Source organism: Molothrus ater, chromosome 4, assembly GCF_012460135.2.
Source record: "Molothrus ater isolate BHLD 08-10-18 breed brown headed cowbird chromosome 4, BPBGC_Mater_1.1, whole genome shotgun sequence".
In the NCBI taxonomy this organism is placed as follows: Eukaryota; Metazoa; Chordata; class Aves; order Passeriformes; family Icteridae; genus Molothrus; species Molothrus ater.
This window is the reverse complement of record NC_050481.2, coordinates 64456265-64478471: the sequence shown is the minus strand read 5'-3', so window position 1 is coordinate 64478471 and position 22207 is coordinate 64456265. Positions and strand designations below refer to the sequence as shown.

Here is a 22207-nt window from a genome sequence, read left to right as displayed (position 1 = left end):
GCTGATGCTTCTGCTGAGGTCACCTGGTGCTGTGCATCAGGATTGTGTCCCTGTGCTGCTCTGGGGGAAAGCACAGCCTTGGCCAGGGAGAAGGAAGCTTCATGTCTCTCCTAAATCAGCAGTGGGAGAGGCTGCATGGAGCTCTGCTGGGCACTGGGGAGGGCTGTAGGAACCATCCCTCTTGCTGCTGAATCAGAGCAGAATCACAGAATGGTGTGGGGTGGAAGGGACCTTAAAGACCTTCCACTTCCAACCCCCTTCCCCTGGACCAGGCTGCTCCAGGCCCCATCCAACCTGGCCTTGAAAACTGCCAGGGATGAGCAGCCACAGCTCCTCTGGGCACCCACAATGGCTGATGTCCCACTTTGCACCCAGTTCCTCACCTGATGGAGATCAGAGAACTGATATATTTTATAAATTCTTTTAAACACTTTTAACACCTTCCCTGGGGAGAGGAGAATGAGCAGCTGAGAGCAGGAACCACTCAACCCCCCACAGCTGGGTTCCTTCAGCCATCTCTGCTGCTCTTAAGATTCAGAGAGAAGTAACACCTGCCACCACCTCTGTGCAGAGCTATTTAAAATCGTGGATCTTTAGACAGAGATACTGTTTTTACTGGCCATGGAGAGCTGCTGAAGCACAGCACTGGCACAGAGGGTCACAGGTGGCTGGGCTGGGCTCACACAGTGGCAATGTCACTGCAGCAGGAAAAGGAAAACAAGGTGGGAAGGTTAAGAGGCCACAGGTACTGGTTTCATGGAGCAGCTGACACTGGCTCCAGTACAGGTGATGTTGAATTTTTTCTGGGCATTTCTGACTGCCTGGGATGCTGGCTAAGAGAAAAACATAACAGGGGACACAGAGCAAACAACAAGAGTCAACCAGCCACACACAGGAATCATCTCTGGCAAATACAGATCACATTAGTTTAACCAGATGGTTACACGGGGCTGGGTGCACAGAGGAGGGCTTGGGGTGCCACAGCAAACAGGTACAAACCACTCTGCTGCTCTCCTGGGTGAGGGATGCAGTGCCAGGACCAGGGACAGAACTTTGCCCAGGCATTTGGGCAGGGGTCCCCTACAGCCCCTCTCCTCAGCATGCAGAAAGGGGCAGGGCATTCTCTGTGCCTGCACCATGCTGCTCCTTTGTAGCTCCACCCTGAGGCCACCTGGCAGCAGGAAACAAAAGGGACTTTTGTCCAGGAATCAACCATTTCTTTAGTTGCACGTTTGTACACAGCTTAAAGGAAGGGGAGAGCTTTAGGATCCCTTCCCTTGACTTGTGCTTATACTAAAATTTATATTTTGTTCCCCATTTTAGAGAATGGGGAACAAAATAAAAAATTGCATATTATCAAAAGGAGGTGTGCTCATGTTAGTTTGTGCTTGGTGGAAACGAGTGTTGTATCAAAGGGACCTCAATAACTGGAGCAGTTAATAGTCAGCTCAATAGAGCAGCACTCTGTTGAGCTGACTATTAAAAAATGGAGAAACAGATAGGATTGATTGCTTTTTGGGGCTTTTTCCCCCTGATGAAAAGAGAAAAGTATTTATGAAGGAAAGTATTTGTGAAGGAAGCTGGGAATTGGAAAGGCAAGACTTTTCCCACCAGCCCAGTGCAGCAGAGCAGGGAGCTGAGTTGGTTTGCACAAGGAGCCACCACTCAAAAACTGAGTTTTATTCCCCAGCACTGACTTAAGCTGTACAGAAGTAGGTTGCTCGTGGTTGAACACCTTGCCCAGAGGCAGATCCCTGCTGCCCCAGGGGAAGCAGAGGCTTCTGGCCCTGGCAGAGCTACCAGCCAGCATAGATGGGCTCCGTGTGCTCCGTGTGCTCCGTGCCCCCGTAGGAGCCGGGCCCCGAGCCCCGCGGCAGCAGCGGCGACTTCAGGGAGCTCCTGCCCTGCTCCCATTGCCTCCTCAGGATTATCAGAAACACAACGAGGATTCCACCTGGAAAGAAAGGAAGGAATGGTAGTTGTTCACAGATGGGAAGGTAAAGTGTCAGGTGATGTTTGCTCCAAGGGTTCTCAGCTCAGGTATTCTCTTCTGGTAAAATAAGGAGTTTTTTCTTCCTACATACTCTGTCCCTCTCCAAAAAGAGGGGGGAAAAAAGGTTCCACTAGCACTGATAACACTCAGCTTCAGCAGTTCAGCTTAGCTCTGCAAGGAATAATGACAAGTTTTATGAAATAATTCAGTAACTTGATTTCCTACTCTCATTTTCTCGCTGGAACTGTTTTCCACTTGGCATCTTATTCACTGCAGACCCCACCAAAAGGATCTTGTTGAGAAATTCATTTCCTCTGTGCAGCACTCACACTGAAGCACAAGAAGTAACTAACCTAGATTAACTCTGAGTCTAGACTGAGATCAGGGCTGTCAGAAAAAATTACTTTTGGATTGGGCATAGACATGGAAGTAATTGGCAAATCTCAAGTGGTGCAACATTCTGTTCGTTTGTTTCTGGCAGAAGCATCATCCGAGAAAACTGATCTGAACAGAAGAGCACAAATCTGTCTGTGTGATGCAATATGGCCAGACAAATACACCCAAATTTCAGTTGTGTGAGCAGACAGCCTCATGGTAAACACTTGATCTGTGAGACCAGCCGTGAAAAACTCGCGGGTTCCTGCGTGGGCTCCTTCCTTCCCCCTCTCTGCTGCAAGCTCTGGGAGAGGCAGGAATGCTGCTCCCTGACCCTCAGACTTGTTTATCACAAATGCTGCTTAATGGGCCATTGTCCCTCTCTGGGCAGTCCTTTCATATCCTCCAGTTCAATCTACTTTTTCAAATTACCACTCGCTTCAGATGGCATCTGCTTTGGCAGATTTTTGGACAACAGCCTGGCATGAGTGGAGAGGGGTCAGTGGAGGACCTTTCTCATGGCTCCAAGCCACAGCTTGTGAGAACAGCCCTCATCTGCTCCCCCCAGGCACTCCAGCCCCATGGGCACAGCACTCAGAGGGTGCTGCTGGAGCTCCTGCAGACCCTGCTGTCCTTGTCCCCTCCTCACTGCCAAGAGACAAATGTGATGGGAACACACATCTTGTTGGAGAAGCAGCTTCGCAGTGTGTCTTGTAGCACATGCATTTAACCTCTCCTCTCTCCTTTTAACAACAGCCAGCCAAGTGGAGTCTTCAGGAAGCACATGAAAGTCTTCATGGGTCTTCAGGAAGCACATAAAATACACTTGAAACACAGAAACTGTGAATGTGAGGCTTGTTGGATATTCTTTATCCTCTGATGCCTTACTCATCTCTATGACTTGGCTCTCTTGACACAAGATTCTCATCTCTGGTAGTGTAAGTGGGACTTTGGGATTTCTCTTCATCTCTCTGGGCACAGGAGACAGATTCCTCCTCCCAGCTTCCTCATCTGCCCTTCTTGCAATCCACAGCACTAATAGCTGCTCATTTTCATCATAACTCTCTGATTAAACTTCCCCTCAACTTTGATTAAAAACGAGATAACTCTATTTTTCCTTTTCCTAAGACTAAAAATGCATATTCATTGTTTTGGAATGATTATTCATGGTGCAGATTCCCATTTGAAAAGCTCACCCACTCATTAGCTTGCCCCAGTGAGCTGATTCACAGCAGGTGGCATCTGGAGGGATGCTCCCCACACTCAGCAGCTCCTGACTCTTGGATACAAGGAACATTTGGCATCAGTGCAACAGCACTGTATGAGCCAGCAGCTCCCCATTCTGCTGAATGCTGTGGCATGACTTAAGGCAGGAATGCTTTCAGGAAACACACCAAAAGGAATTTGTCCTTTTTCTTACTTTGGTGCAGCCAAGGAATACCTGTTTGAGGGTCCACACACATCCCTGCTTCCCAGGGACAAACAACAAGCATTCAGCACTGTGCCACCTTCCTTCAGAGCCAGGGACTGGACTGGCACATGTGCCACCTTCCTTCAGAGCCAGGGGCAGCACTGGCACTTGTGCCACCTTCCTTCAGAGCCAGGGACACGACTGGCACTTGTGCACCTCAGGGCAGCACTGGCACTGAGCAGCCAGAAGGACTTTCATTAAAATCCTGCTGTCCAGAAACACAGAACACACCACGCAGAGAGTGCCTGGTTTAACACAGCTGCAGAGGGGACCCAGACTGACCTGCTGAGAAGGTGGCCAGGACAATGACCGTGGCAGGGGTCAGCTGGCAGGAGTCCCCTGCCTTGTACAGGAACAGCTCCATGCAGTAGGTGGGCTCCACGCTGCCCTGGGGGCAGAAGGCATCAGGGGGGCACTTCACTGGCTTCACATCTGGGCTCTGCCCAAGAGAAGAAGTAAATCAGCACCAGCAAACTGCAGAAGGTGAGCCGGGGCAAAGGGAGGTGACATTTTAGCATTAGAGGGGGGAAAAAGATAAATGAAGGAATGACCCTGCCATCATTAAATCCAGCCCTGTCTGCCCCAGCAGTGTTGGAGTGTGGGGAGGAGCAGAAGGTGTTGTTACACATCAAGTCTGTGCCTCAAACCCCTCGTTAATGCACACAGCATCCCCTCATACCCCAGTCAGAGCAGGCAGCTCCAGGCACACTCCTGGAGTCATTTTAATCATCTCCCTGCCTCAGAGCCCTGTCTATGTTTAAGAGAAAGGAAGCTCAGATTACAAGAAAAAAGGCAGTGTTAATTGAAGGGTATTTAGCTTGTGTGGGACAGCTCTGGCCAGCACAGGCTGTCCCAGCTGCTCACAGGGGACTCACAGGGCAGTAGTGATTTTCTGGGCACAGCTCACAGCTCTCCTTGCCCCGCTGCAGTTGGTACTCTCCTGTCCTGCAGGCCTTGCATCTGTTGTCACTGGCACCTTTGAATGTGCCTGAACAGCAAATAAGCACAATATTAAGATTTGAGACTAACCCCCAGGACCTTTGCAATTGCATATGGATGAATCAGCTTTCAAAGCCACGGGGAGAAGGAGCATTAAGTGCTCATGTGCATAACAAAAGCTGAGCCTGGACTTTGGTCCTGGTTTGGTGGCAAAAAATCAGAGCAGAACAAACAGGGGCAGAGGGACTAAAGAATATTTGGGGTCAGACCTTGGCAAACAGAGCAGTGTGAGCAGGAGTACGTGGGAGAAGGGTTTAGCAGTGAGTTCTGGCTTTAATGTAGGGGAAGATGGGAGCTGGAGGTCAGCACTGTTCCATCCTCTCCAATTCTGGATTCAAACACCTTTTCCAGCTGTTTGAAACTTGCTGAGCAGACTTCAAAGCACAGCTCAGTTTCCCAAGCTTTGTGGGAGAGACAGGTCACAGAAGTTCCAAGTCTCACAGTGGTAAAATGCTTTCCTGCAATGTTTAAAATGCAGCTGGGCTGTGAGACACGCCCGGGGCTGTGTCCAGGGAGGCTGGTCCCTGCCATGGGGGCGGCTGAGTGCCCTGCCCAGCCCTGCCAGCCCAGATGAGGCAGCCTGGGGTGTTTCAAACAGCACAGGAGGGAGCTTGGCCATTCCCTCACATCCCCTCCCCGTGTCCCTTCGCCCCAGGCTGCCCCTGCAGAAAATCCATCTCTGACAGCAAGGCTGGGCTTTCCTCAGCAAGGCCACCACCACGGGCAGAGATGCCCTTTGCTGGAGCTGGTACCAGCTGTGGATTTGGGCTCCCTGGAGTGCCAGGGACCAGCTCAGCCCCAAGGCATTCCTGAACCAGCCTGGCACAGCACAGCCTCCACCAGCACCCAGACAAACCCCCTGGCACATCCTTCATGCCAGGGCCCAGCTCTGCCCGCAGGGCACCTGCAGGGTCAGCTGAGATGGGTCTGGAATGAGCCTGGAGCTGGAGCTGTGTTCCCAGAGGGCACAGCCTCCCCCTTACCTGCCGGGCAGGTCTCACACGTCTCTGCTGCCTCCCGAGGCGCCTCCTGTCCCCCGGGGCAGGGCCGGCAGCCGGAGCAGCCGCTGGTGCTGCAGGGAGAGGAGCAGGACACGCTGTGGGATCAGCACTGCCCAGCCCACCAAAGCCTGCTCTGACAGCCTGGAGGCTCCAGGAACCTTTGCTGTGTTGTGGGTGTCTGTCTATCTGTCTCTGTCTGTCTGTCTGCAGTGCAGTTTGTCACACAGAACCACAGAATGGTCTGGTTGGAAGGGACCTCAACTGTAGGGGGATAGAACATAGAATGCAATCTTACCCCCTAAGGAGTTGCAGCTGGGTTAATTATTTAGTATTAGGAGCAGGCCTGATGTTAACAGGCCACAGCTGTAGCCAGTAAGAAGAGTGTTATAAAAGAGTGGGTTGGTGGGGACTGGAGTTTGTTGGCTGCTGCAAGGACAAGCAAGTGTCAGTGCCTGGAGAAGCTGCCTACAAGAAACATCAAGGAGGTACAAAACTCTGGCAATATGGAACCTTTGCAGTGTATGACAATAGAACTCTTGCACTATAATGACAACACTTAAGGATGATCTCACTCCGACCCCCATGCATGGTCAGGGACACTTGGCCAGGATGCTGGAAGCTCCATCCTACAGCTGAAATGGCAGGTGACTTGTCTTTGGGCACTACATTCCTGGTTCCAGCTCAGTGGGGGCTGAAAGAACCCCCCTCCCTGTCCCTGTGAGCCCCTGCGCCCCAGGAGCTCCTTACTTGCAAAATGATCCTGGCTGGCAAGGCAGACAAAAAGCTGCATTTTGCTTGGAGCTAAAATAGCCTGGAAAAGAGAAGGGTAAGGCTTCAGGATGCTGCCTCTGTGCCCCACCTCGTTGTCACTGTGCTGATGTCCATTTTACAAACAAGCAAACAACTCCCCACAAGAGGCTTCAGGTGGCATTTCAGGACATTTGGGGTTATATTTGTCCAAAGCTCTGAGAGAGCAATGGAAGTTCCCTGCTGCCCCCTGCCACGTTGAGGATGCATGGAGGGCTCTGGCAGATTCCCCTGGTGGATCTCACATCACTCAAAACCACACCAAGGAGACAGAGAAACCTGTCACCCTCCCCAGCACCACAGCCTGAACTGTAATGGAGCTGGACCAGGTGATTCCAGTGCCAATCCCCAAGTTATTCAGCTGGAGCAGGTCTCTGGCCAGGGGAGCCTCTCTGGTCACCCCAGCACTTCCAGGCCTGCCCCAGCCCAGGAAGTCTGGGATGGATCTTCTTCCCTGCAAAAGGAAGGACACAAGACCCACCAGCCAGGATGGCTCTGCTGGTGCAGAGCTTCCCTCCCTGCCCCACGAGGACCAGTATGGGCAGCAGGACAGGTACAGACCCTCCCCAAAGCACAAAAAGGAGTGAAGTGCCCCAACGTGCCCAGGGACCAGCAGGACCCAACTTGTGAATCCCACCACACCAACAGGAAAGCTGAGAGAGCAGCACTTGGGAATTCAGGTGGGTTTGGAGGTGCCTGATGATGCACAGCATGGTCACTGCCCAAATGGGACAGAGTCAAGGTTCAGAGGGGAGCTGGACGTGGTGTGGGTTAAGATCTGCCTCAAACCTGGATTTGCACCAAGCAGCAGAAGCTGTGGCACAGCAGGATGAAACCAAACCTACCTCCCCTCTCCCTGCAGGGAAAAAGGAACTTTTTACATTTACACTTGCAGGATTTAGGGGCCAGCCCCACAGACCCCCCTGCAGTCTAACACAGTGTTTAAATCTGCTGAGCAAAGGGAGGGACAGACCCATTGCTGTCACCAGCCAGGTTTTGTTCCTCCCAAAGTGAGCAAGTGACAGCCAAGGTTTGGGCACAGCCCAGCAGCTCAGAGGGTGGATTTCCAAGGAACAGTTGTGCATGTTCAAGCAGGACCCATTTTGGGTGCAGAGGAGCTGCTGCACTGCATGTGCTAATTGGGGTTTTGCATAAGCAGGTGCTGTTCTGCACATGCTGTTACCCCCTCTGCAAACACTGCACCAGGCTGCAGTGGCATTGGCCAGGTGCAAAGCACCCCCTCTTTAAAACCCCAGTTTTAATGTGTGGAAGATAAGGAGAGTATTACACTTAATATTCAGACTGCAGAACATTGCCTAAATGAAAACAAAGATGGTTTTAGACTCAGTTTTGCTATCAGAAATAGAGAATATTTCTTTTATCAGAAATAGAGAATATAATTCCTAACAATGCTCCCCCCTTGTGCTAAAATTGAATTTCATAAAACTTTTTTCATTGCAGAGTTACCATTAACTTGTTGCAAAAACAAGCATGACTGAGATCTGCTCTTTTCATTTTAGTAACAACAGAATAGGGAAGAGATCTGCTGGGCTATTTTTAGCCTGTTTACCCTTCAGTGCTTTTAAGTTACCTGGTAATTGCATCTGCCCCTGGGAAAAAGCATCATGTGATGAAAATGCATTTGGGTTGAACACAGACCAAAGCCTACCTTGCTCACAGGCTCTGCAGGCTGCAGCCCCAGACTCATTAGCAAAATGTCCTGGTGGGCAGGGAAGGCACACAGAGCTCCTTGGGATGCTGGGAGGGAAGAGAGCAGAGAGGAACACAATTTTCAATCACCCAAGCCTCCATCCACTTGGAGAAGACAGAGCAGAACATGACACTGACTAGTCTAGAAATACAGCAATTATGAAAAAGGAGTCCAGGCAGAAAAACATTGGTTTGAACTCACCTGAATGTTAAAGGTCCACTAAAAACCTGAATTTTTCTGTATTATTAAATTAGAGATGCCCTGTGCCTGTGGGCAATATGGAAAGGGACCATCTGAATTGAAGGTCTTGAAAAATATGCTGTGGTCAGACTTAAAACCCTTGGCTTGAGTCAGACTCTTAAATCCACTCTTGAAAATGGAATAGGGAAGGTGCTTGCTGTTCAGCATCCATCAGGGATTTCAAAAGGAGCTGCTCCTCCCTCATTGCTGGGAATCAGGAGCTGAAAAAAGGACCTAAACCACAGGCAGTGACCTGAGAGAGCCCTGACCTTAAACAGCAGGGACTGTGGGAAAAGGGAGGGAATGTGTCAGGAGGAGGAGAGGAAATGAGTGAGGCAAAGGCAGGGAAAGAGGAAGCTTTTACATCCATCACTACCAGAGCCAAATCCCCCTCAATTCCTTATCAAAGGAATTTGATAACATACTCAGAGATGCTTTAGAGGAAAACAAGGACATGCTCTTTAATTCCTTCAGAAACTGCAGGGCTGCATGAGATTTGCAGAAAAAAACCAACCAAACAACCAAAAACCACAAAAAAAAACACCAAAACCAACCAACCAAAAAAAACCCAAAAACCAAAAAAAACCAAACAAGCCAAGACCCCCCAAGCCAACTGGAAGCATCGCAAATGCTTTGCTGAAAACAAACCAACACAGGGCCTGGGCCAGCCAGAGCCTCTCAAAGCTGCAGGGAGGCCAAATTCTCCCAACAGCACAGAAATGTTAAATGGTCCCCTCGAAGCCCCGAGGCCCAGGCAGGCACCAGGAGATGGCCATGCACCCCCTGCACCCCCCAGTCCCTCCAGATCCCCCATTTTGGTCCCTGCTCTGGCACACCCAGCCCAGCAGGGCTGCCTGGCCCTCTCTGGCCCCTCTCCCATGTCCCAAGAGCAGCAGCTCTGAGTGCCCTGGACTCTGCTCCTGGCTGGTTTTTAAAGCAATTTGGGGGTACATTTTTAAGGCAGGTCCTCACAGCACAAACTGCAAGGGCAGAGCACAGAGGGGAGCACAGAGGAAGATCCTGCTGGCACCTCAAGCTCAGGGGCTGCTGCAAACAAGCTGCACAGTCAGGTCACCCTTCCCACAGCCCAGGACTGGTCCAAATGGAGCAGCTCTGCAATGGACACAGCCCTAGGGGGCTCTTGCCACCCCTCCTGTCCTTGCCAACCCACAAAGGACACAGCTGACTGCTTGCAGACATGGAGACAGCAAGAGAAAATCCAATAGGAGTGGAGAGCAGCACATGCCCATGTGCCCACAGCCAGGGCACACTTGTAGAGATCCCTGGATCAGGCAGCCCGATGGAATCGCAAGACTGGGCTCCTGTCCTGTCAGCTTTTCCACACTCTGTCAGCTGAGGGTACTGCTTTAAATGCCAGCAACTCAAATGTAATGAGATGCCTTGGGGGCAAGAAAACAGGGGTTGAGAAAGGAATTGGGCAAAGCAGGGAGATGGAGCCTGCTGGTCAGACATACCTCAGAGAAAAGCTGAGGAGATGAGCCCACACCTCCCTGCCAAGTGTCTCCCCACCACCAAACAACATGTTCCCTCAGGGCAGACAAAAGGCATGAGAGGGTAAAAAAGGGAAGCCCCCAGAGGGGCAGCCTCAGCACAAGCAGATCCACACCAAGGTTTCCTGATGAGGAGAATTCAGCCTCTGAGAAACAGCCCTGGCAGCACATTTCCTACAGCCTGTGGGAATCCACAAAGTCAGAGGGATTTGGGAAAGCTGTGAAAGGCAGGCCTCAGACACAGCAGAACTGTGACTAGAGCTAAGCAGCAGCCATGAGATTGGTCAGCAGAAAAATTATTGAAAAAGTAGAAAAGCAAGGACAAATAGAACAATGATCTGTGTATTAATACTTGTCTAGAATAACTCCCTAAGCTAAAGAAAAGTTTATCTAGCAAGATATTAGGAAGTTTGAAGCTTTATAATGGAGCTTTGTGCATTGTGTTTTAAAGCTTACAAGTAGGTATCATATTTGAAATAAGCAAGCATTGTTTTAACCAAAGGTACCTGTGCTTATAGTGGTTGGATAGAACTACTGTCAATGTGCTTTTGCTTTGTGAGATTGGTCAAAAAACTTATAAAGTGAGTTGTAACATTAAGTTCTTGGTCTGCTGCCTGAGATGTGAGCTGATGGCATCTTCCCATTGTCACAAGCCATGTAATGAGAGTGATGCTGGATAATCAAACAGCTCAAGGCAGGTTCCACAGCAGCCCCGTCCCGATTGTGATTTGCACACAGCCCCCGGCCGCTGATCCAGCCCAAAGGAAGAGACTTTTCCACCTGGGAAGAGTTGTGTGGTTGATGATCCAGCGCCCAGAGTCGGGGCCCAGTCACTCACCTGGTGTAGGAGCCCCGAGGGCAGGGCAGGCAGGAGAGCTGCCCACGCTGGGGCTGGTGCTGCCCCGGGGGGCACGGGCTGCAGGCACCGGGGGCAGCGCACGCTCCCCCCAGGCAGCACGAGCAGCTCAGGGCGCCTAAATTGGGACAGAAAGCCAGGATCAGGATTGCAGGACTTGACTGAAACCCCTGTGTCTGCCAGGACAGGCCACTGCCACAAAGGCAGGAGCCTTGGGATGCAGTTCCCCCGGCAAGGCACTCACAGAGGGTAGAAACTGCAGTGTTCATGCTAATTATGCTGCTGTCCACTGTTAGCAAGCTGCAGGACAGCCACAAGATGATCTAAGGGGTCAAGGCTATCAGTGTGGATCTCCAGTAATTAAGCTGACTGCTTTTTCCTTCTTTAATTTGAGGGGGGCCAGGAAAAATTTCCTTGTTTTCCCTCCAACACACACAAAAAAAAGACAAAAAAGAAAAAAAACAAAAACCAAAAAACCAAAAAAGAACAACAAGAACAAAAAAAACCCAAAACAACCCACTCCCCAAAAAAGCCAAAAAAGACCCAAAAAACCAAAAGAAACAAAACAAAAAAAAAAAAACCAACCCCAATACACTTATTCAGATCACTGATAATTTAAGCTCATAGGAAGCAGAACTGGTTTGTAAAGCCCCAGAGTCAAGGATCTGCCTTAAGCCTTTTTCTTTGAGCACAGGTACCATGGCATTCCCAGCAGGCAAGTTCTACCCCTCTCTACTCCACAAAACCAATCTCAGCCACTCAGAGGAATTGGGTGGATTTACTGCAGCTGCACCACCAACACAGGCAAGAGGAGAAGGCCCTGACTAAGAAGATCCTGCATAAAAGGGAGGTGGGAGATAACTCCTGTCCTCTGCAGATTCATCCTAAAGCATCAGAGCTGCTTTTAAAAGGTGCCCTGCAGTGCAAGGAATAAGCGAAAATTAAAAAAAAATATATATACATGTCTTGTATTTTGGAGAATTATTTTCTTTTTTTGAGAATTTTTTTCTGTGGGAAAAAACAGAATTTTTTTCTGTGGGGTGGTGGTTTTTGAAATCAGAACCCGACCATGTTACAACAAATAACTTCTGGGAAAGGTTCTACGATGCACTGCTGAGCACAACAGAGCTTGATCAAGTATTTTCTCAAGGCCATGGAAAAAGGCTGTCTCTATAGCAGAGATTCTCTTTCAAACATTTGAGGCAGCTGGAAATTGGCCTTGTATTTGGCCCTGGAGCCCAGAATGATGTTCTGCCAATAAATCAAACTGGACTGGTGTTACACTTTGTGCCACAGTTCTGACCACTCTGTCACCCCACGGGGAAGCCTCAGAAAGACCAGAACACAGCACAAGGCCAGGAAAGACCAAGCCTCTGATTTCAGGAGGGTGAAATGAATTCAATCCCTCTCCTGCTGCCTGTGCAAGCTCCCAGCACAAGAACAAGAGCCCTGAGAAATCCCTGTTCCTCCAACGCAGCAGCCGGGGCAGGGACCCTTACCTTGGCTGGGGACTGTCCCTGGGGGGCAGGGGACACAGGCTGTCACATTCTCTCTGCTGCAGTTGGGGGCCTGGGGGGTGCTGGGGGGCACAGCTGAGGGCAGCAGCCCAGGGGATGGGGTCACCCCTGGAGGGGACCCTGGGGCACTGCTGGATGTGGCTGTCAGTGCTGAAGTCTGGGAGGGGGGGACAGTCCCTGTGGTGGAGGGCAGAGTCTGGGCAGGGGTTTTTGTGCTTGGATCAGCAGATGGAGCTGCTGTGGATGCAGCTCCAGTGGTTGCTGTCAGTCCAGCTGAGAGTGTTGCAGCAGCAGCTGAGGGAGCAGAGGATGGAGCAGGGGCTGCACTGGGAGGTGCTGGGGTGGATGCAGTGGGAACCCCAGTGCTGGTTGTACTGGGAGGTGCTGGGGTGGATGGAACTGGAACCCCAGTGCTGGTTGTACTGGGAGGTGCTGGGGTGGATCCAATGGGAGCCCCAGTGCTGGTTGTCTGGCCTAAAGCAATACCTAAGAGAAGAAAAAACATAATTAGTGGTTGAATCCCTTTAATATCGGCTTCTCATTTAGGTCTTCATCAACTGCTTAAACCATGTGTCCTTGTTTGATGTCCAGAAACTCCCCTCTGCTGTGCTCCACTACAGAGCAAGGATGTGAGGCAGCATCTGAGCATGCCTGGCACATGAGAGACTTACCAAGGACATAAATTAGTGGGTCCATGAGGCCACAAATAAGTAAATGCCAATGTCTGGGAGGTCTGACTCATGGGTGTGAGAATTGCCTGAAGCAGCCGGCTTTGTTAGCTCCTTGAGACTGTTTACTGAGATCTCATGACAATCTGATTTAAGATGCTTGTCAAGTAGCTGGCTGCTTTATCCCATCTCCCTCAAACAGATCAAGCAAGGAAAGACATGGGCTCAGGGCTCTTTTAAGCTGTTCTGGGGGTACTTCCAGTAACCAGAAGGGAGCCTGAGGGCCAAGACCTGCTTTAATTCTGAAATCCCTCATCAGAGTGAGGATTAATGAAATCTGTAGAGAAAGGAGGTGTTGCTGCAGCTCAGGTTGCTTTGCTGTGATACAGGGTGGACTGGAACATCATCTGCTGATGGAAGACATCCCCTGGCACAGCGTGGGGAATGTCCTCCAGTTTCTAACTGAGGAAACTGAGGAAACTGAGCATGGAAAGCAGCAGGTTATTGCTAATTTAGCAGTGTGGTACTAAGCAAAGGAAGAAAAGCAAAACCAAAACAGGCAGCTCCTGCCCCAGCAGCTGTGCCACCAGCTGGGTTCAGGAACTCAGGGCAGGGATTTCCTCAATATTTACTGCAACTTCTGAAAACACCCAACCCTACACAGCACCAGTAAGCAACTGGAGCTGCTACTGTGGGGTGTAAATGCTCTCTCCAGCAGCACACACCTGCTAAACCCCCTTGCCAATCCATGCACAGTGCCAGGAAGACACAAGGACTCCTAAGAAAGTGGCTTATGGTTTTGCAGGAGGCCAAAGAGTGCAGCTGACACCCGCGAGTGGGATGTGGGTGAGGAAGGACACGGGCAGGGTGACAAGAGGGGTGACAGCACAAGCTGTCAGGTGTCAGACCCACATCCCTGCAGGCTCTCCCCCAGCCCTGATTCACCCCCAGCCTTGAATTTATCTCTCAATTTTGTACCCACCATGCAAGGCCAGGCACTGTGGGTACCAGTGCTCAGCACTACCATGGTACAAACACCAACACGCAGACCAAGCTGAGGGCAGCTCCAGTTAAAATTCTGCACCAGGATCAGGACAGTGGATAAAAGAGGCTTTATAAGGTTGTGATCACATGGAGACAGTTTGCTGGGAGTGCTCCCTCCTGTTGTTGACTGCCTGCTTTGTGCCAAAATCCATCTTGGTGTAGCTACTGAGTAAAGCAGATGAGCACCCAGCCATCTGGGCCACTGCTCAAGTTTTAAAGAATTTACAGAACAGCCTGAGCTGGAAGGGACCCAGAGGATTGTGGACTCCAGCTCCCATATGTGGATCGAGCCCACAACCTTGGCATTATAGCACTGTGCCAATGATGTTCAGCATCAACTGAACTATATCTCATTTTCTTGCTGTGGCCTGAAACAGAGACACCAAATCTGCCAGTGATCATTTTGTAACACCCTGGTTTGCCCCAGGCTCAAATCCAAGGGACAGAGGTGCCAGCATTGGTCCAAGGCAGGGAGAGCAGCCCCACAGTGCCCACCCAGGACACTGCTGCTGTGGCCAAGCCTCCACCCAGGACCAAGATGCACAATTGCCCTCATCTGACTCCCCTCCCCAGGGGTTGAAGCCAGTCTGCTCGCTTTTTCCTCACCTCTGGCAACAAACTGAGTCAGTCCTGAGATCCATTCAACTGACCCTAACATAAACACTAGCAGTAAGGTAAGGGCAATGCCAAACTCCCAGGGAAAACCTTTCAGAAGGACCTCTGAGATCAAAGTCTGATCTCCCACAGCTCCCTCCTGACCCCAACAGCTCAACCCTGCCAGCCAGAGACACTGCACAGGTTTCAACAATTTGGACTGCCCATAGCTGGATGAATTTTGTTGTTGTTGGGGTTTTTTAGCTGAATGTTTCATTGGTTGGTTGGATTTAATGTCAAATGGTGGTGCTCTTCAGAGGAATTTTTAAAAATGGAAAGTAGTTTTCCACAACACGTTACCAAAAGTAGTAAAGTTGTTTGCAAAATGTCAGTAGCCATCAATGACATTTGGTAGCCAGTATTTCTTAATAATTTAAACAACTTTTGGAGAAAAAAAAAAAGATGTCAGAAGGCTGGAAAAAATAGTTTTGAGCACTAGTAAAGTGTTTGTGTATCTTACCAGTTATAATCAGTCACAAGTGGGAAAACCAGTACTCAAACAACCTCAGCTTCATCAGACAAAGCATTTTCTCTCCTGCACTTACACTGTTCTATCCCATGGAACAGCAATTTTGCTTTCTAGAGCCTTTTTTGGTTTTGCTTTGTTTTGTTTTAAGGAGCACTGTGAATCACCCAAAGTCTCTCCAGGGGAACATGAAGGATGTGTTATTTTGCATGTGACGCCTTGGTACAAACAGGAGCCTTGGGGAAGTCAGGGAAGGATAGAGAGCTGATCTTTCCCAACCTACCAACAGACATCCTGCTCTTTGGGGTTTAAGATAAAGCCTCTGCAAATCCTCATTAGGCAGAGCAATACAGCTCTATTTCTTTTTTTTTTTTCTTCTTTTCTCCCTGTAAAAGCAAATTTTTGTATTTACCGCAAGCATCCCGCTTCCACCACTGCCTGTGTTTCAACACTTCCCTGCTCCCTCCTTCCCCCAGCCTCACCCCAGGGCTCCCTCAGTCCCACTATGGCTTCACCCCCTCTGTGCTCAGAGAAGATAAACCCTGTGTTGGGAGGCCTTACCTGCTAAGCACACCATGGTCAAGCTGCACAGCAGAGGACAGAGCCAGGCACTCATTTTTCCCTGAGGAGTAACACAGCCTGTCAAGAGGCGAGATCAGCAGCTCCTGCCCTCACCCAGCTGCTCATTCTGCTCCGCTTTGGTGCCCAATTTTGTCACCTGACTGATCATGTGGCTCAGCCAAGTCAACCTCTCCCCAACAAAGGCGGGTTTATATTTGGAGGCCGCAGCAGGTCTGAGAGGACACGGCCTCCTCGGAGCAGAGCACCCAGAGGAGCAGCTCTGCCTCCCAGAGCTGCAGCAATCCCTGCGAGGAGCGCTCTGGAGGAACGGGTGGGCAGGAAGGGGCAGAGCAGCATGGGAACCCAGCCTGGCTGCGGGCCAGCCCCCCGTGACCTCGTCAAGTGAGAGGATTTCATTTTTTTAGACCCACGGGATTTCCTGAGAGAAGAGAAACAAGAAAAACAACCCCAGAGGAGTTCCCACTTTAACTGGGGCCAACCATGCTGTAACCAGAATTCAGCCTCTGGTGAGCACAGAGCTTTCACAGCTAGCATCTCCCTCCTTCTCCCTCCCCATTGCCCCCACGGTGTCCAGCTGGATGCATCAAGCTCTTATCAGGATCAAGCAATCAATCCTGAGGATGATGATTTTGAGGTGAGAGCATTAAGTTTAATGGGGCCCCACCCCATTTTCTTTCTGTCTTTACTGCCTGCTGGGCCACCTGAGGACACAGATGTCCCCATGATTTCCTTACCTTGCAGCCCTGCTTTGAAAGATCCCCCCTTTCCCTCTGCCCCCACTGTTGAGCAATCAGCATTGCCAAGCCCCCACTTTGAGAGGATTTCCTTTAGCATTCAGGTGAATGCCACACCTCACTGTCACCTCTTTGCCCAAATTGAGGGAACAGAGGGTGTTCATACAGGATTGTGGATGCTCCACAAGCAGCCCACAGCTGCACATTCAGTGAGAACAGGCACTATCATGCACTGCTCTGTGTCCCTTGGGCTCCAGGATCCTCAACAGGGCCCAACGTGATGAGCCAAGACTAGCCTGCTCTAACACAAACCCTCAGGCTTTCCTCACAGTGCCCCAGGTGGGGTCAGTCTGGGGCCAGGGACACTTTCTTGTCCTCCTGTCTCTGGCAGTGACATCTGCCTGACCATCCTGCTTGATGGCAGCTGCACAGAGACAGGGCAGCCTCCTCCAGTCTGTGTCACCACTTTGGGTGGGTGCAGGTCAGGCTGTGACCAGCTGGCTCCCAACACTGTCAGACAAAACCTTAACCTGATCTGATGACTGCCCAAGTGATCCCAAGCAAGGCATCAGGCTCAAGGACTGACCCTGGCAGCCCCTCAGAGCCACTGCCCAGTGGCCCTGGACAAGGCAGGGCTGGGCTGAGTGCTGCCCCTTCCCTGCAGGCAGGAGAGCTCTCAGTGTGACATTGCTCTGCTTGGCTTTGCAGGCTGTACAACCTTTGCACAGCATGTTTGATCTCAGTCTGTGTAAAGAACCTGTTCCACCAGAGCTGTGCAGGGCCATCCCCTCTCGGTGGGCTGAGGCTCTGCAGTGAGAGACAACTCCTGCAGGAGCAGCATCTGGGGATGGAGCAGCTCTGGGCACTGGTGAAACACTGCCAGCAATCACCCAGTGGGGTTTGTCCTGCTAGGGAAGCTGGCAGCAGACCAGTCCCCCCATCCCACAAGCTGCACCCCCTGGTTAGTGAGTAGGGAACTTTCCCACACTCCCCAGTCCCAGAGCCAAGTCACACATTTGCTGAGCAGCTACAACACCCATGTGCACACTGGAAAAGCAGTTCAGAACTGGATGTGGCAGCAATTTCACTGTCAGTTTCAGCCTAACACATGGAAGAGAAAAGGAAATTGTGCATTAAAACCCTTCCTGTGCCCTCAGAGCCCCCTTTCTGGGTGAGCTACCAGAGCCAGGTGAGAGATGAGACATGCTGCTTTCCTCTCAACTGTTTTAGCAACTGGGCAAGCTGGAAAGACACTTCTGATGGAGAAAATCTTATGCCACTTCAAGGCAGAAAAGTACAAACAGACAAATTCATAAACTCCTGACCTGCCTGGGCCTGTCTCCATTGAGATTAAATGCTTTTGCTTGTTGGTTCACAGAGAATAAAAAGCAGTGTCATGGTTTATCAAAAACAATGTCCTAGGCTGGCACAGGGCCCTGATCTTGTCAGTTCTGTTGCTCTTCCATGGCTGGCTGACCTTGGACAAACCAGACAGTGCCCTCCACCCTCAGAGCTTACAGGGCAGAGACAGGAGCAATGATGCTTCCCCAAGAACACAGCATCCTGTGCAAACACTCCACAGTTTGTCCAGCTCCCTGGCCTTGCCCAGCCTGGAAAGGACAGCTCTTGTCCACGGCTGTCCTGATCCATCCCTCTGAGCAAGCAAAGGATTTGCCATCAGAGGTTTCATCTGCTGAGGGCAGATTGGATTTCTGAGCTTCCCAGGCTTTAGAAGCCCAAGGAGCACCACAGGGCTCTGCATTACCTTCCTGCCAGTCCCCTGGGTGTCAGATCTCCCAGTGATTGTTTACAAGCAGAGCTGCCTGCTGAATAAGAAACACCAAGCAGGAAGACTCTCAAACACCAGCCCTCCTCAGTGTCACCTGTGACCTGCCACTGCCCCAGCTTTTGTCAGTGGGATGTCACTAAGTGCTGTGGGGCTGAAAATGCCCAGGTGAGGTCCCACCTGCAGTGGGGACAGTGCAGAGGAGAGGAATGTGTGAGCTGACAGCAGACTGTCACATCCATCAGCCTGAAAATGGCAGGTCACCAGGTGACTCCTTAAGGTCAGGAAGGTATTGACTACAAGCAGAGGAGCAGAGTGGTTTGGCTTGAAAGGTACTGCTAAATATCATCTTCTTTCAACCCCCCTTCCAGGATAGGGACACCTTATACTAGACCAGGCTGCTTCAAGACTGATCCAACCTGACCTTGAACACCTCCAGGGATGGTGCAGCCACAGCTTCTCTGGGCAACCACTTCCAGTGCCTCACCATCCTCACAGTTAAGATTTTTTTCCCCTAATAACTGTTATAATCCTGTACCTTTTCAGTTCAAAGTCATTCCCCCTTATCCTATCACCACATGTCCTTGTGTCCCTCTCCAGTTCTTTTATAGCCCCTTGAGGCAGCAGAAGGGGCTGTAAAGTCTCCCTGGAGCCTTCCCTTCTCCAGGCTAAACAACCCCAATTCCCTCAGCCTGTCCTCATAGCAGAGGTGCTCCAGGCCTCTGAGGACCTTACTGGCCCTCCTCTGGACTCAGATAATTTTATCCTTGAATTCTTAGACTCTTCCCATGGTTATCCACCACTCCACTGCACTGTTGGTGTCCTAGGCCTAGCAGACACCTGTTGGAGTGGTAAATGACTGTTGTGCTCCAAGGCAGGCAAGGTGCAGCAAAGCTGTCCTGTTCCCATGACTCCAGGGAAAATGGGGGTGCTTGGTGTGCTGTGTGCAGCTATTGCACAGGACTGTGGTCCTTTGGCAGGGTTGCTGGGCTAGAAACTGGGGGTGGGCTGAAACTGGGCTGCGGTTGCTGGGAAAGAGCAACAAATTCAGGCAAACTGCAAGCTGGATTCTGACAGGGGCTTTTTCTTGGAAAACACTTTTCTTCAAGCAATATAGGTTGTGATTCCTACCCAAACCTGGCTGTGTGTAGAAGAGGTACCAGCTGCAGGTATCACTTGCTCCTTCACAGACAAAAAAAGCAGAAGCACTCCTGACCCCCCTGGGATGCACCACTCCATGGGCTGTGCTGGGAAGCAACAGTGAACCCAGACCCCTCTTTTAGGTGCAAGGTTATTCCAAGGTATATCCACTGACTCCCATAAAACAGGTGTCCAGGCTTTAGGGATGCAGGTCTAACAAGCAGTCCACAGCTTTGTGCTCAAGAGGGGGCCAAGACACTCCTACAGAGGTGAGAAAAAAAACCCAAAAAATAAAAACAACCCCCCAAAAACCCCAAAACAACAACAAAAAAACAAACCCCAAAACCAAAACCAATCAAAAAGCACAAAAAACCCAAACAAACAAAAAACCAAACCAAACCAAAAAACCCAGAAAAAAACAAAACAAAACAAAAAAAAACCCAGAAAACCCCCCAAAAACAAAATAAAAAGCAGCACCACTGTTCCCCGAGGAGCACACAGGGTTTTTGTGCTCTGGACGGCGAAATCTCTCCGTGAGCGAGCGGCCACGCGATGGCACCACAGCGCCGGCAGGCGACACCAAAACCGCCCGACCCAAATTCAGCCTTTGGGAGCGGCTCTTCCCAAACCGCGCCCGCAGGAACCTCCGGCAGCCGTGGCTGTTGGGGAGGTGGAATAACGACAGCAAAAGGGAGCTGGAGGAATTGAAGTAAAAAATAAAAGTTAAAAGTTATTACAGTCACTCTGAAACAAAACCTCACACCTCTCCTTTTCTTAAAAAATGTGTTTCTTCTGTGCCTGGGTTTAGAAGGAATAATAAAGAAAGAGTGGAGCTAGCCAAAGGAAAGTTGCTGTACTGCAGCAGGGATCTGATGGTTTAGCCAGCCACAATCATATACAGAGGCTAGAAGTTTATATTCTCACAAGCAGCACAGAACATTAAATTCTTATTTAGTCCCCCCATCAGTTAAAACAGTGGTCATAAATGGACCAGTGTGTCTGGGGTGTCAGTCAGTTTTAGGACACAGGTCAAACCCAGCTGGTGCTTTAGGCAGAACCAGGGGGTGTTGCCTGTGCTGATGCCTGCAGCATCTGGGGGAGGGAAGGAGGAAACACCTTCCATTGAGGCACAGCTTGGGTCCCCCTGGCCAACAGCTCTGGATCAGTGCACACAGTCACAAAAGTTTAGCACAAGACCACCTTGTCTTGCCAACTCTCCTATGTCAGGAAACAGCCAATTAAAAAAAAAAAAATTGAAAGATGAAAATGGAAAAGGAGAGAGACTATGGACTTCAGTGACACCAAATGATGGGGCAGGCACTAGAGCCAAGCTTACATACTAGTGAGAGGTTCAATCAACCATTCAGAGAAACCAGTTGCTTTCTGCTTTCATTAAATTCCTACCAGGAAGGAGTAAGTATATTATAAAACCAAATACACAGGAACCACATTCTGAAAGCCAAATAATGGAATTTCCCCCAGTTCCTCAGGAAAAGGTTGCAGAATCCCAGAATGTTTTCAGTTGGAAGGGACCTTAATGATCATTCAGTTCCAACCCCCCGCCATGGGCAGGGACACCTTCCATTAGACCAGGTTGCTCCAAGCCCCATCCCACCTGACCTTGAGCAATTCCAGGGATGATAAATGCAAGTGTCTTGAAATACAGCAGGTTCTGTAAACAGTCACCTCATTTACTTTAGAACAGTCAGATTTTGCTTTTTGCCTCATTTTATTTTCCCTTTCCTGCTCTCAGGAGAGCCTGTACGCACACCTGTGTGGCAGGGAGAGGAGTGGGGTCCCAGATGTCCAAGCTCTGTCTAAAGGCACTCAGAACACAGGACAGCATCTGGCACAGGTTTGTCCAGCTCTGGAAGAGGTCAGTGTTTGGTCCATCATCAGTCCTAAGGGTTAGCATGAGAGCAACATCCTAAACATTAAATCCCCTACAGCCTTGTACCAGCTAAACCTCTCCCAAGTGTCCAGTGGCACAGAGATTGCTAAAACCAGCTGGGTCTGGTTCTGCCCAGGCCAGGCTCAGCAGGCAGGTGAAGTGGCACACCCCTGTTCATGTGGACTGTATCAGGTCAGGGCACCAGGAAACCTCAGAGAGCAATTCCCCTATGAAATAACAAATGGAGTGTGCATCTCAGCCTCTCCTAAAGCTTTTGTCCCAAGCATTCCACCAGAGCAGCTGACCTGGAACAGAATTCCCTTCCTGGCTATTTGATAAGGTCGACTTGACACAGAAAAGAAAAACTTCTGACTATGTCTGGCACTGCCCCAGCACAGGCAAGTGGAACAGAGCCATTTCATACAGCTGCACATAGGGAAACTGGGATAAGGCCAGCCACACATAACACTGTAAGACAAACCTTGGTACTTATCACAGAACCAGACCCTAGGAACAGTACATGAGCATGAAAACAGTCTCTAAACATCCACAGCAAACCCCACACTAAAAACCAACAACCCCAAAACACACTCACCTTCTGCAGCAGTCAAACTGAGAGAAGCCACCATTGCCCCAGTTCAGACAAAGGCAGTGTTGAAGAGCAAGGTTTATTTCACACTTCCACACCCCATCCCCAGAACCTGGGCATGGCAGCTGTTCCTCACACCATCAGATCTCAGCACAGGCACACCCACATACCA

At 50.3% G+C, this 22207-nt stretch overlaps 1 protein-coding gene across 1 annotated transcript; it reads right to left on the bottom strand.

Annotated features, from left to right (window-relative positions):
• Positions 1-1692: 1692 nt before the first annotated feature.
• Positions 1693-15979, bottom strand: LOC118686036 (multiple epidermal growth factor-like domains protein 9). The gene is made up of 9 exons (XM_036381959.1): positions 15875-15979; positions 12464-12967; positions 10989-11082; positions 8316-8404; positions 6587-6650; positions 5822-5910; positions 4715-4827; positions 4122-4278; positions 1693-1954 (listed from the first exon to the last, which is right to left on the bottom strand). The coding sequence occupies exons 1-9, from the start codon at positions 15927-15929 to the stop codon at positions 1797-1799; spliced, it is 1323 nt and encodes a 440-aa protein (XP_036237852.1). The 5' UTR covers positions 15930-15979; the 3' UTR covers positions 1693-1796.
• Positions 15980-22207: the final 6228 nt, after the last annotated feature.

Bases quoted from the DNA above. Each gene is read 5' to 3' on its own strand.
- LOC118686036 (XM_036381959.1), bottom strand. From the start codon at position 15,929: ATGAGTGCCTGGCTCTGTCCTCTGCTGTGCAGCTTGACCATGGTGTGC. The intron at 6,651-8,315 runs GTAGGCTTTGGT...TCTCTTTTCCAG, and splicing joins CTGCAGAGCCTGTGAGCAAG to GCTATTTTAGCTCCAAGCAA. The intron at 4,279-4,714 runs GTGAGTCCCCTG...TCTCTTGGGCAG, and splicing joins CAGAAAATCACTACTGCCCT to AGCCCAGATGTGAAGCCAGT.